At 37.8% G+C, this 14,803-nt stretch overlaps 1 protein-coding gene across 3 annotated transcripts in view; it reads right to left on the bottom strand.

Annotated features, from left to right (window-relative positions):
- The window catches only part of LOC106881080 (condensin-2 complex subunit H2), a 39,180-nt gene that overhangs the window by 21,773 nt on the left and 2,604 nt on the right, over positions 1 to 14,803 (bottom strand). For all 3 annotated transcript variants that reach the window (XM_014931297.2, XM_014931298.2, XM_014931299.2), the window contains exons 2-5: positions 12,340 to 12,455; positions 6,527 to 6,625; positions 5,018 to 5,073; positions 1,769 to 1,847 (exon numbers count right to left, since the gene is read on the bottom strand). In XM_014931297.2, the coding sequence (XP_014786783.1) occupies positions 1,769 to 1,847; positions 5,018 to 5,073; positions 6,527 to 6,625; positions 12,340 to 12,450 (345 nt within the window). In that variant the 5' untranslated portion in view covers positions 12,451 to 12,455. The remainder of the gene's footprint in view (positions 1 to 1,768; positions 1,848 to 5,017; positions 5,074 to 6,526; positions 6,626 to 12,339; positions 12,456 to 14,803) is intronic.

The raw sequence follows: 14,803 nt of genomic DNA, 5'->3' as shown, positions 1-14,803 counted from the left end.
ATATATATATATATATATATATATATATATATATATACATACATGACGGGCTTCTTTCAGTTTCCATCTACCAAATCTACTCACAAGGCTTTGGTCAGCCCAAGGCTAGTAGAAGACATTTGCCTGAGATGCCATGCAGTGAGATTGAACCTGAAACCATGTGGTTGGGAAGCAAATGTCTTACCACACAGCCACACCTGTACATAACTATGTGTGTATGTCTTTGCATGTGTTTGTCCCCCACCCATGCTTAAGAACCAGTGTTGGTGTGTCTACGTCCTCATAACTTAGCAGTTTGACAAAAGAGACTGATGGAATAAGTACCAGGCTTTAAAAGAACAAAAAAGTCCTGGGATCAATTTGTTCAACTAAAACCCCTCAAGGCAGTGCCCCAGCATGACAGCAGTCAAATGAGTGAAACAAGTAAAAGGTATATCGTTATCATCATCATCATCGTTTAACGTCTGCTTTCCATGCTAGCATGAGTTGGACGATTTGACTGAGGACTGGCAAACCAGAAGGCTGCACCAGGCTCCAATCTGATCTGGCAGAGTTTCTACAGCTGGATGCCCTTCCTAACACCAACCACTCCGAGAGTGTAGTATAACAATGACAAATGCATTACATTCATCAGCCCACCTATGTGTGGAATCTACTCCTTGTTTCTTCTACTGCAACAACAATGGTCTCTGTTCCTCTGAACTAGTAGGCAGTATGAATATTTTGAATGTGATAGAATATTTTACTTGGGTATTTTCACAAAATATTGTGTAACAATGTTTTCTGTAACTGCAAGAGGACCTTTATAGGCGATGGACCAATGTTTACAACATGGGATAAGAATATGTTTGCCCTTAACCAGTTGAACATGTCCCTCAGTGCAGGACTAGTGGTGGGGGCATCACAGCCATGGTTTGAGAGCGATTCTTTAAGATTTGAAAAATTCTCTCCTGAAACATGAGTGTTGCATTCATCATCCTTAAACAACCTTTATTCAGGGACCTTTTGAACGGAATGGGCTGCTTGACTTGATGAAAATTCTAACTGGACCCCACCTACAAGATCATATGTGATTTGATATGATATGAAATTGCCATGTCACATGCCGTGCACATGTGGTTGTGATGCATGTGCCTGGTGTATCCTTATCAGACAAGTAGTCATATGGATGTATTGGGCTTCGTATATTTGCACCCCAGCATCACTTTGATGGCAAGTGCTGCTCTCCTACTCAATGATGATGATGATTTCTTAATTAACCACAAAGGGTTTACATTAAGAAAAACATTAAGGATGGCACAAGACAAAATATTATTATTATTACTGATGATGATGATGATCATCATCATTGTTTAACGTCCACTTTCCATGTTAGCATGGATTGGACAATTTGACTGAGGACTGGCGAACCAGATGGCTGCACCAGGCTCCAATCTGATCTGGCAGGGTTTCTACAGCTGGATGCCCTTCCTAACGCCAACCACTCCGAGAGTGTAATGAGTGTTTTTACGTGCCACCGGCACGAAGGCCAGTCAGGAGGTACTGGCAACGGCCACGCTCAAAATGGTGTATGATGATGATGATAACAATAATGTGCTTAAACTCATGCAATTCCTTGTGACTTACCTTACTAGCCTATAGGACCCAGACCTAGAATGTTTGCTGTTGCTCTTTATGATTAGCTCACAACCAATATAGGCCTTCTTGAGGTTATCGCAAATGATAGAAGGGGAAAGAGTAGAATCAAGTGAGATGAACTATGACATACCTCTTCGTCATCTCCACCAAATGTGACATCAGGATCATCGGCTGCATTGTTATCTTTGTTATTGCTCTGTTTATTCCGTCTAGAATTGAGAAGAAGAAGAAAGCAATAAAAACATAAGCTGATGAGTAAGCTGCAGCCCATATGCTAATCCTTTCTTCTGTTGAATAGCAATGGAGAAGACATTAAATACAGTTACTTAGGAAAATAGAGGAAATGAGCATCAGAATAAGGATAGCATCAACAGAAAGGTAACAATTCATATTTCGTAAATCAGAAATTTTATTATATTGTATTGGGTTGATGCATAATTAATTTAATTTACAACAAAAAAAAAAAGGTCATTAATTATGCACCAATCCAATAAATATAAGGTGATGAGCATGCTGGGCAAAATGCTTAAAGGTATTTCATCCATCTTTATGTTCTGAGTTCAAATTTTGCCAAGGTCTACTTTACCTTTCATCCTTTCGGAGTAGATAAAATAAGTGCCTGTTGAGTACTGGGGTTGATGTAATTGACTAACTGCCCCACTCAAAGTTGCTGGATCTGAAACTAATATATTCTAAATATTATCTATCGGACTTTCAAAGAGGTCAAATTGTTGGTGCTCGTATGGCAGGCGCTAGCGTAACAAAAACTGCCGAAATGTTTGGTGTATCAAGAAGTACTGTCTCAAGAAAACCAAAACTTTCAGATAGGGAGCGTCGGACTCTTACGCAAATTGTTAGAAAGGATCACAGAAGTACAGCTCCCAAAATTACTGCAGAGCTTAACACAGTAATGAGTTTGTGGAAACTCGTGAACCCAGTTTCCACAAAAACTGTTTGCCGGGAGCTGCAGAAAGCCAGATTTCACAGGAGGGTTGCAATCAGAAAACTACTACTTTCAAAAACAAATGTTGCAAAGCATTTAAAGTGGAGGAAAAATCTACAGAATTGGTCCCCAGAACAGTGGAAGAATGCTATTTTCTCGGATGAGTCATCCCTTACCTTATTTCTGACCACCAGCTGATCAAATTCATCCTGTTTGCGGAGCTGTTTCTGGAGGGAAACACAATCTTTCAGGATGATAATGCACCAATTTACACAGCTAAAGTTGTTACTGAATGGCACGAAGAATATTCTAGCGAACTTGAACATCTTATCTGGCCAACACAGTCCCCAGATCTTAATATTATTGAACATTTATGGTGCATTTTAGAAAAACAAGTAAGGAGTTGATATCCTCCACCATCATCACAAGAACTGGAGACTGTTTTAGCTGAAGAATGGAGAAAAATTCCTCTGGAAACAATTCAAACTTTGTGTGAGTCCATACCTCATAGAATTTAAGCTGTAATTACTGCCAAAGGCAGTCCTTCCCCATATCAAAATAAAATTGTTAGAAATTTTAAGGTGTCTCCATTATTTTGCCCAACCCCTGTATATATGTTATAATTTAGAACAAACAGTAAAAGTACTTGGAGTTTCAAATGTTGGAGAAGAGAGTGAATAGCGCATCGGCTATTTATGGCAACAGACACTATGAAAAACCATCGAAAAACTGTTCCTGCATGGAGAAAGACTTGTGCCCACTAAATGGAGCCTGTATGACCAAAGCCATTATTTATGAAGCCACTGTAAATTCTACGAACACTAATAATACAGTTTCATCCAAGAGATATGTGAGTCTCATGGAGGGAAATTTCAAAGCAAGATTCAACAATTACACCTTAAGCTCCAGGCACTGGAATAAACGAAAAACTACCAAATTATCCAGTTATGTGTGGTTATTAAAAGAACAAGGTGTCAACTACAAAATTTACTGGAAGATCTTAGCCAAGTGTAAACATACCTAAGATAGTGGTAAGTGTGGTCTTTGTAATATGGAAAGATGGCTCATCCGGAAAAGGTCTTTTGACCCCACTACATGTTTAAATTCAAGAGCTGAACTTTTTGGATCATGTCTACATTTCACAAAATACCTGTTACAGTTTTGCCCCCCCACCCCAAGATCACAGTCAGAATCCACATTTCTACTATGTTCCTGCACAAGCTTTCCCATGATTAACTTCCAATAATTTTTAATACATATTTTTTCATTTTTTCCTTTTTAACTGTGTGAGTGTGTACATGTGTGTGTATATGTATGTGTATATGTGTGAATGTGTATATGTATGTATATGAATGTAAGACTACCCGGTGCATATGTGCGACTTTCATGCACAAGCCCCCTTTATTTATACGGATATGCATATGCTTGTATATATGCAGGAGTGTGAATGTATGTCTGTATATATATATATATATGTATGTATATATATATATATATATATATATATATATATATATATATACATACAAATGTCTAAATATATATGTATTATATTACGTGTATGCATGTAAGCACCTATGTGTATATGAGGTTGAGGTTGCGTACACATATACATGTGTGTGTGTATGGATACGTGTATGTATGAATACGTTTGTACGTATGTAGATGTGAACGCAGGAGGTTTATGTCTATGTATTGTGAGACTATGGTTGCATGTATTTTTTAACCTTTTTCTTTTTCTACCTATTAGAGTAACTTCCCTTTTATTCAACAGTTTTTCATAGCATCTGTTGCCATTAGTAGCTCATGAGAATGTATCGTAGTTCTTTGCTCTGATATTCGAAACTCCGAGTACTAAAATGACAACCTTTTACTGTTTGTTCTAAATTATAACATATATAAATAATCCTCTATTTTAATATCGACGTGTCATTCTTTTGTAGTTACTTATTATTATTATTATTATATATATGTATATAAATGTGTGTGTGCATGTATGTGTGTGTTAGTATCTCCCTGTTTTGACACTGTGTAACAATTATAAATGAATATCAGTCATACAAGCAGTGTCCTTCGTTTCCAATTTTCCATGAAGAGTATGTCTGACCAAGTGGAAATGTTGGTTTCAAATTTTGTTACAAAGCCAGCAATTTCAGAGCAGAGGCTAAGTCGATAACATCAACCCCAGTTCTCAACTGGTACTTATTTTATTGACTCTGAAAGGATGACAGGCAAAGTCAACCCTGGCAGCATTTGAACCCAGAAGGAATTACCACAGATCTGCCTCAATGAATTGTATGACCCATGCAAGCATGGAAAAGATGGCATTAAAAGAATGATAACGACAACAATGTTGAAAATAAGTAAATAACTTAAAAGACAAGAAACAGAAAAGTTAAATTTTAAAACAGATTTTGCAAGTTAAGTATTACTTACCTTTTGTTAACCAAAAGATCCAAGACTTCATAAACTAATGCATATAAATATTCAACCTGAGACAGGAAAAATAACAAAATATGTTAATAAAACATGAAAGGAATCTTAAACCAAGGGATTACTTTAAATTAATTATATTTAAGTTAGAATTGCTCACATTAATCTGCTGGACTTTGGCTACATAAAATATATCATAGCCATAGACAGTGTGTCAAGCTAAGTGAAATCATAATTATGGCCAATGTCAAGCTAGGTGAAATCGTAGTCATGACAAGTAATGGTGACTCGTAAATGGTATCTGTGCCAGTGACGCATAAAAGGTACCCATGCCAGTGACATGTAAAAGGCACCCAGTGCACTCTGTGGAGTGATTGGCATTAGGAAGGGCATTCTGCCATAGATACCAAGCCAAAACAGATTGGAGCCTGACAAACCATCTTACCCATGCTAGTATGGAAAAGACATTAAATGCTAGAAGAATTGTGTCCCACCCACATGTAACAACACTTCACCTGCTCTACCTGAAGAAACTAAACTATAACTCCTCTTCTATCTGCAAAATTTCTCTTCCTCACATTTCCTCTTCATAAATTATGATTGTTTGCCAATCCTTTTTCTTACCTTCACTGCCCTGCTCACTGTATCACTGCTCCCCCTCACACCCAACACCCACACACTATTTTTCTATCTTATTTCAATGCTTAGATCTTTGTTACTCGTGAGTATACCCTAGCACTACATCATCTCTCTTTTGCTGTTTCCTACTCTCTCTCTCTCTCTCTCACTTTCTCTTGTTTTTTTCTCTGACTAGGTAACCAACTATCTCTTTAACATCAGCATACTTATTTCTGGCCACTTTCTTGTACCTCTCTCTCATTCTCTATCTATTTTCTCTCTCTCACTGGGTAACCATGTACCTCCTCTATAGCAAGACACCCATTTCTGCCACTCTATTTCTCTGTTACACTAACCTTTCATCATCTGATACTGGATCACCTCCTCTAATGCCCTCTCAGTTGTGGCAAGACACCTACTCCTGTCTCTCTGTCACACTTTAACCTTTCATCCTCTGAAGTTCCCCTCCTCAAATACCCTGCCCACCTCATAATTCCTTGTCTTATGAGCTACTTGGTTACTCTGACAGTGTTGGTGCCACGTTAAAAGCATCCAGTCGACACTGTAACATGGTTGGCGTTTGGAAGGGCATCCAGCTGTAAAAATCATGCCAAAACTAACCTTGCCTGTGCTAGTGCCATGTGAAAAGTATTCTGCAGAGTGGTTGGTGTTAGGAAGGGCAGCCAACTGTAAAATCCTTGCCAAAACAGACAATAGCCTAGGGTAGATATTTTTCTACCTGGCCGGCTCCTACCCATGCATGCATGGAAGATGGATGTCAAAGGATGATGATGGTGAGTGTATCATAAAAACAGTTTCATTACATATTTTATTGCTTTCGCTTTTACTCTAACTCCAGATTTTATAGTGAAACAACCATAAATCTTCCCTCACCTTTCTACTATAGACACACGTTGAACCTTGTATGAGAAGTGCAGCTTCGGCAAAGTTCATCGTTCGCCCACCGTCAAAGGTTATAGCTACATTTTCCAACTGAAAAAGAATGAAATACAAACTGTTATATTTTCTTTGAAAAACAAACAAATAAAAAACATTTAAAAATTAATAATGATACATCATATTGGTATTTAGCCATAAATTTACAAGTGATAAGTATAAACTAATGTATAGGCTCAGTACATTATTTAATCAATTCATGAGGGATAAAAACAAATAACTTGGGGAGCATTTAAACTAAAATTTAAAAAGAACAAGATTGAACACAGCATTTCAGCCCAGTGTTCTACAAATTGTTACTCTTATAATAAAATAGAGGAATGACTGGTGTAAACTATAAAGAAATTGATGTGAATGAAATCTTTAAAAACAAATAAATCAGAATTATATTGAAGTTATGAAATTTAACCATGATAGAAATTATCTCCCATGCGTTTTATTTCCCAAGTTTATTTGTAAATAAGCAACAATTATTTGGAAATTTTGTGCCCTCCATACCTTTCTGAAGGATATTAATATGCATTTCTCCTGTGCAGATACACAATAAAATCCCTGCAGAAGATATGAACTCAGAGTACAAGTCATTTTAAGCAAGTGTCTTTGTTCATAGTTCAAGTTTGTTAGATGGAAACTGTAGAAGTCTATCTACCTATCTATACATATAAATACACACACACCTACTTACCAGGTGCAATATATAAATTTACCCCTAATACAAATTGAAACATTTTTACTTGCAAAAATAGTTGCAAATGTCATATAATGCTTCCTAACGTTCCTTTGTTTTATTGCTTACCCTTAAGTAAGTATGGCAGCTCAAACAAAACATGAACAAAGTCTAACATTGAAAATGGATGGTATAAAGAATTAAGGGTTACAGTGAAAAGCAAATGGTGGCCATTTTGAATGGTAAATCATCCTCATCATCATCATCGTTTAATGTCCCCTTCCATGCTAGCATGGGTTGGACGATTTGACTGAGGACTGGCAAACCAGAAGGCTGCACCAGGCTCCAATCTGATCTGGCAGAGTTTCTACAGCTGGATGCCCTTCCTAACGCCAACCACTCCAAGAGTGTGTGCTTTTACGTGCCACCGGCACGAGGGCCAGTCAGGCGGTACTGGCAACGGCCACGCTCAAAATGGTGTTTTTTACGTGCCCCCTGCACAGGAATATATAAAATATTGTCAATAATCAACCTGTAAACTTACATCAAAACCTTAAACTTTATTTTATGATAAAATGAATAATAGGTAAATATATATGCTGCACCCAGTATATATATATACAACGGACTCTCCCATCATTAGATGACGTATGAGGGTTCAACAATTTCTTACGGAACAACCACACAGACGATTTGTTTATAGTGATCAAATGTTTTTGTGTAGACATAAGCTTACTCCTTCCATCAAATCGACATTACCTGTACAGGTGCAACTAGGTGCCACATGTCAGATGTCGAAATAATCGCAGAGCAACATGAAATGAAGTACTTTGCTCAAGAACACAATGCAAAGCCCGGTCTGGGAATCGAACCCACAATCTTGCAATCACGAGTGCAACACCCTAACCACTAAGCCATCCAGAAATGCAAGGGAGAAGGAGAATCTGCCTTATGTAGATCCAACTGAGGGACCAGCTATCTGAATCAACAGAGGCTTGGTAGATAAAGCAATTGAGAATATGAAGACAGGGAAAGCCCACCAGAAATCACCATTGAGATGCTTAAAATATCTGATGGAGTGGAATATAGCCTAGTCAAACATATAGTTAAGCAGGTTGTCCATAAGGGAGTTGTACCTACTGACTGGTGTAGCAGCATTATAGTCAGCTGCTGCAAAGGTGATGACTTAAACAGAAATAATAACAGAAGCATCTAATTGATGAAGCAGAAGATGAAAGTCATAGAAAGGGCCATAGCTTAATTAATTAGGAAGAGAGTAAGTGTAGATGAGATGCAGTTTAGATTTGTGCCAAGTAGAAGTACAAATGGTGTTATTCTTGGTTAGACAACTTCAGGAGAAGTATTTAGCCAAAAATAAACCTCTGCACTTGGCTTTTGTCAACATGGAGGAATTCTTTAACAAGGTCCTCTGCTTTCTTAATCTGGTGGTCAATGCAGAAGCTAGGAATAGATGAGCGGTTAGTGGGAGCTGTATAGGCCATGCAGATGGATGCTGCCAGTAAAGTAAAGGTTGGTAACAAGTATAGCAATGAGTTCAGTGCACAGGTAGGAGTTCACCAAGGATCAGTTCTCAGCTCCCTCTTCTTCATCTTAGTCCTCCAGACCTTAACAGAGGAATTTCAAGACCAGCAGCCTCTGGGAGTTCCTCTACACTGATGACCTTGTTCTTACAGCTGAATCACTACCTGGCTAGAGAAGAAATTTCAGGTGTGGAAGCAACGCCTGGAATCTAAGGGCCTTAGAGCTAATTTAGCAAAAACCAAAGTCTTAGTAAGTAGGAAAACAGATAAATCATAAGACCCTTCAGGCAGATCACCTTACTTTAAGATGTAAGAAGGCTGTTGGTGGAAACTCCATATGTTGTATCCAGTGCAAGTTTTGGACACATAAGAGGTGTAGTGGTATCATAGGAAGGTTAACAGAAATAGTTTTTATCTGTGGCAAATGTGCGGATACAATAAGCACTGAAAATGCATAGACTCCCTCAAATGCTTGTGGAGATCATTAGAAGTAGTAGACAGCTTCTGTTACCTAGGCATCCAAGTTTGCAGTGGAGGAGGAAGTTCTAAAAGTGTAGTTGTTAGAATAAGAATGGGCTGGGTAAGTCCAGAGAGCTTCTAAGGGCCTCTCCCTCAGATTGTATGATGCCTGTGTACATACAGCCATGCTACATGGCAGTGAAACATGGGCTTTGACTAGAGGACTTGTGAAGACTAGCATGCTCCACTGGATGGGTAATGTCAGTGTGCATGCATGACAGAGTATGAATGATTTAAGAGAAAAACATCCGATGTTGCATGCAAGACAGAAGACTGCGCTGATTTGGTCATGTAATGCATATGGATGAATGAAGACAGTTGCATAAAGAAATGCTGAGCTCTAATTATGGAGGGAACCTGTGGAAGAGGTATACGCAGGAAGACATGAGACAAAGTGGTGTGAAAGGGTCTTTGGATGTGGGGCCTCACTGAGGAAATGACAAGAGACCAGTAGTTGTGGCAATTTGCTGTACTTGAGAAGATGTGCTAAGCTAAGTAAAATTGCCATCATCCATACATACAGGCTTGTCCTTTACAGGTGCTGGTGCCACATAAATACACTCATGCCAGTGCTGCATAAATGCATCTGTGCCAGTAGCATGTAAAAAGCACCCAGCACATTCTGTAAAGTGGCTGCATTAGGAAGGGCCTCCAGCCATAGAAACCATGTCACAAGAGACAATTGGAATCTGGACAGTTCTTTGGCTGGCCAGTGCTATGTCAAACTGTCCAACTCATGCCAGCATAGAAGCTATAAGGTGTTACACAGGCACTTAACTATGAGTCCACTGCATCTTATAGCAGAAACAGCAGTAAGCTAATGAAGTTCATAAGATAATTGTTTACTCCTTAGTCATCTCATTTTCTGATGTAAATATATACGTATGTGTGTGTGTATTTGTGTCTTCTTGTCTTGACAATGTGTAAGTGAGGATCACTATTAAACAAGCAATGTCGTCTGCTTCAAGTTTTCTGTGAAAACACGTCTGGCTATGAGAAATATTACCATGCTTGAAAGCAGGTGGGGGCTGGTGACACGAAAGGCATTTGATCACGGAAATTCATCCTCAACAATTTCTGTTTGCTTATGCAAGCCTTGGAAAGTGGATGTTAACACAATGATGATGACAACGATGATAATGATGATGGTACACACATACACAAATCACTTGATGCTTGCATTATGAAGTGCAATACAATATGGTAGTAAGACTTGGAGTTTGATTGTGGGAAATTTGTGAAAGTTACATAAAAATGAAGTAAGCATGCTCTGCTGAATGTGGAACATTAGTGTTCATGAACAACAGAATACAAACAAGCTGAGAAAAAACTGATCTAAGAAGCATCAGATATAATGTGCAAAAGAGAAGACTGTACCTGTGCTGGCACCACATAATAGCACTTGTGCCAGTGCCACATGAAAAGCACCCAGCACATTCTATAAAGTGGTTGGAAAGACATCCAGCCATAGAAACCAAGCCAAATCAGACTGGAACCTGGTGCAGCTCTCCTACTTGCCAGCTCAAACCGTCCAGTGAAGGCCAGCATGGAAAACAGACGTTAAAGGATGATGATGATGATGATGATGACGACAGACATAGATGGAGGTTATCAATGGTGTAAAATGGATGGAACTTGCAGAAGAGGTGGTCATGGGAAGAAGTAGTAAAGACTGATTTCAAATGGCTGAATTGCATGAAGGGGATGAAAGACTATGACAAGTGGTGTGCTTTAGAAGACCCCTGCCCCCCATACAGAAACAATGATGATGATGGTGATTGAGATTGAGATGTATAATATCTACATATGGGCTTTCTTGCTCTCCCAACAAATAATCATTTGTCATATTCTCTCTCTTCTGTCTGCTTGACATCTCTCTTTCTCTCTCACCACCACTTCACTTCTATTACTACTTGTCACTCTTTCTCAGCACTTTGTTCTATCCCTTTGACATGTTCTCTCTCTCTCTCTCTCCCTCTATTCTATCTCCTTGACATCTCACTCTCTCTTTCTCTCTCACCATCACCCACCTCTATTACTACTTCTCCCTGTCTCTCTCTCTCTTCCATTATGCTCTTCCCCATCACTTTGTCTTCACAAATTCAGACTCACACACACATTTGTTGGAAACACTTAATACACTTAAATCTCAATCATGTTGTTTCAGTGACTTAACCATCAACCGACATCTAGCTACATATCACAATTTTCTGTCTTCCATCACTTCTCACTTCTATCATTCTGGCTTTCACTAATACTCTATCCTATATCACCTTCTCTCTCTTGTTCTTTTACCATACAACAGGATAGAAAAGTAAGGAATAGTTAAGCTAAGACAACACAAGAAAGAGGAGGCCCTCTTTAGTCTTACAAGGGAAGGTAAGGGAGTTTCTTGGGTGCCAATGAATGATTAAATGGAGACAATGTAGAATAGAAATCGAACAGAGATGATGTAGGTTGTTTTGCCAAGGAACAAGACAACTCTTTAATGCTGGAGCTATGATAAAATGCACCTAGCAGACTCTGTAAAGTGGTTGGTGATAGGGAAGATATCCTGCTGTGGAAACTATGCCAAAAATGCTGTTCTAGCAAGCTATGGTCCTTGCCTCATCAAGGATGGTTGTAACTCCAGATAAAATCTAACTTGGACTGTAATAACCTATTCAGCCCATGTCAGCATAGAAAAGTGGACATAAAAATATTAGTGGTATGCATGTGCATATCTTTCACAGATGTATAGTGACGAGAAAACTAAAACACTGCTCTTTGGATTATGATATTTGTTCTGCCCTGAGTTATAGGCACTTCCCTTGCCCTTGGAAACTTGAAACCAGTTATGCTATTGTTCATAATAGCTGATATAAAATAAATAAATACTGAATTACTAGTCCAGTTTATTTACTCATTGGACTATTTTATAATCTTCACCCCGATAACTTATCTGTGTATGTAGACAAACCAATGTGAAACTAGAAAACAAGTATGATACAATATAATCTTTTGATAAATTAATATTTGCCCACCTCTTCTAAGTAGTCCTCAAGATGACTAGCAATATCAACATCCCAATTTTTAGTCAGATCACGGATGGGTTGCAACATAAAGTTGAAGCGGCCATCATCTTCCAGCACCATTGTTACTGTAAAGAAGAAAAATGATTATACATTTTAAACAATATTATCAAATTTCAAAAAAGAGTAAAACAGAAATAATATATTTAACTTTTCAAGATGGCAGTAGAGAGAAATTTAAGAGTTACAGTAGTTATACAAATGTGAAGCAGGGTGATTAATAAATATTGTAGTGGTTTAACCTTTTAGCATTTAAACAAGCCATATCCAGCACAAATAATCCACTTTATGCTCAAATGGAGACCAGATCTGGCCTCTAACACCTACCCTACAATGTCATCCCAAAAATAAACAATCACATCATTGGAATCTCAGTTATGAGATAATGCATGATTATTTCAAAACAAGCCAGCATGGAAAACGGATGTTAAAGGATGATGACGATGATGAATGTGAATAAATAAGCATTACATTTCAGAGAGTAATCTGAATACTAAAGGGTTAAAAGCAACTATATGATGCCATGCTACATCCTTTGCAAAGACAAGTCATAATGGCTTTGACCATGTAGCTGCAAGCATATAGCAATAGCAAGGCACAACTATAATATCTAATAGGGAAGAACGCTGAAGGCATTAACTGTGAAAAATGTTTCAACCCTCTTGATTGAAATCCACCTGAGACCACCCCAAGTTACTATATAAACTTCCTGTTTTAAAATGATCTAAATTAAAAACCTTCCTTCTAAATTTCATGTTAATTTATGTTCCAGATACCAGCTTAATGATGAGAGTTATTTTAATAAATTCTTCATTATTTAAAAAATTAATTGCAACATAGGTAGTTTATTTTGAAAAAATATGGTAACAAAAGGGTAAAAACAGTTATAATGAACATCGAAAAATGAACATAACACAGATATTGGTTGACTTGGTTTAGAACTAGCTACAAGTAAAAATAAATACAATATTTAAGGCAGCTATAAAGTGATCAGTGTAATTCTGTCCAAGTTATGAAGAAGGATAACTTGTTGTTACTAGTAATGGAGGTACTGAAAAAGATCACAGGCACTCCCCTACCTTTTAATTATTCATTATAAATTTTTTAGAAATGTATGTCCAATTTAAATATCAAAGGTTGAAAGAACTTTCAAGAAATGACAGGAGTCTTTGCTACCTCTTCTATGACACTAATAAATTTCCATCTGTAATATTTTATTGTTTGACATAATTTTGAATCTTAAATACTTCGACAGAGCAAGCTCTGAATGCACATCAGAGCAGACAAAGGGAGATATGCAAAGAAGTAATCTGAGCAAGATGGAAGGAGATGAGTGTCAAAGATGCAAATGAGGCAGCAAATGTATATCAATCTACAGATATACACACACAAAGCTTGCATCACTACCTCCATCTTAAAACACGTTTTATGCATGGAAATTGGGGCTTCTTGAGTACTGCATACCGTCAATCAACATGGTCCTTCAGAAGATGTAACAGCTTATCTTTAGTAATATAATGTCCTTCTTTATCAACTACTTGCCAACCTAGACGTAGTGGTATGTCTCCTTTCATTTATCTCTTCCTCCATATGCACCATATGCCTGCAGCACCAGCTGTCTTTTCTTTTGCATGCTACTTTCTGAGACAACAAGTGAAATAAGTTTAGAGCTGCAATTTCAATCATCCTTTAACATCCATTTTCCATTTGGTATGGTTTGATGGTTTGAACCACCAGGTTTCAGTCTGATTTGGCTTGGTTTCTAAGGCTGGATGTCATTCCTAATGCCAACCACTTTATAGTGTACTGGGTGCTTTTAATGTGGCACCAGTACAAGCGCTTTTATGTCATGCTAGCACATAAAAGGTCAATCCTCTTCATCAGGGGGAGTGGCCTTAACACCTCTGTTGTGGAGGATGGGTCTTCTTGAATACAGTAACGTGCTAGATATCTCAATCCTTGGCACCTTGCTGAACTCAAAAGTTCTGTCCTCTTTGCAAAACTCTGTACATATATCATTTTGTCAAAGCAAATATTTGCACTTTCATTTACAGCTACTGTGATAATTCTTATTTGATAAAGATCTAATATTTTTCTTAGCCTACATATCAATCTCACTCTTTTGAAACCTTTAAAATGATAAACCACAACTCAGATCTTAGTCCTTTAGCATTCAGATTACTCTGTCAAATGTAATGCTTATTTATTCACGTTGTTTTGAATTTATCATCTATTGTCTTGTAACTTTGATATTTCGATGGTGTGATAGTTTATTTTAAGAATGACATTGTAGGGTAAGTGTGAGAGGCTGGATCTGGCTGATTTAACCATAAAACAAGTAGAACATTTGAGCCTGATATGTCCAATTTAAATATCAAAGGGTGCGCTGAAAGTGTAGCTGCTAGAATAAGAATAG

The sequence above is a fragment of the Octopus bimaculoides genome, chromosome 6 (assembly GCF_001194135.2).
Source record: "Octopus bimaculoides isolate UCB-OBI-ISO-001 chromosome 6, ASM119413v2, whole genome shotgun sequence".
Lineage (NCBI taxonomy): Eukaryota > Metazoa > Mollusca > Cephalopoda > Octopoda > Octopodidae > Octopus > Octopus bimaculoides.
The sequence above is the reverse complement of the archived record's forward strand: the minus strand, read 5'-3'. Positions and strand labels throughout refer to the sequence as shown.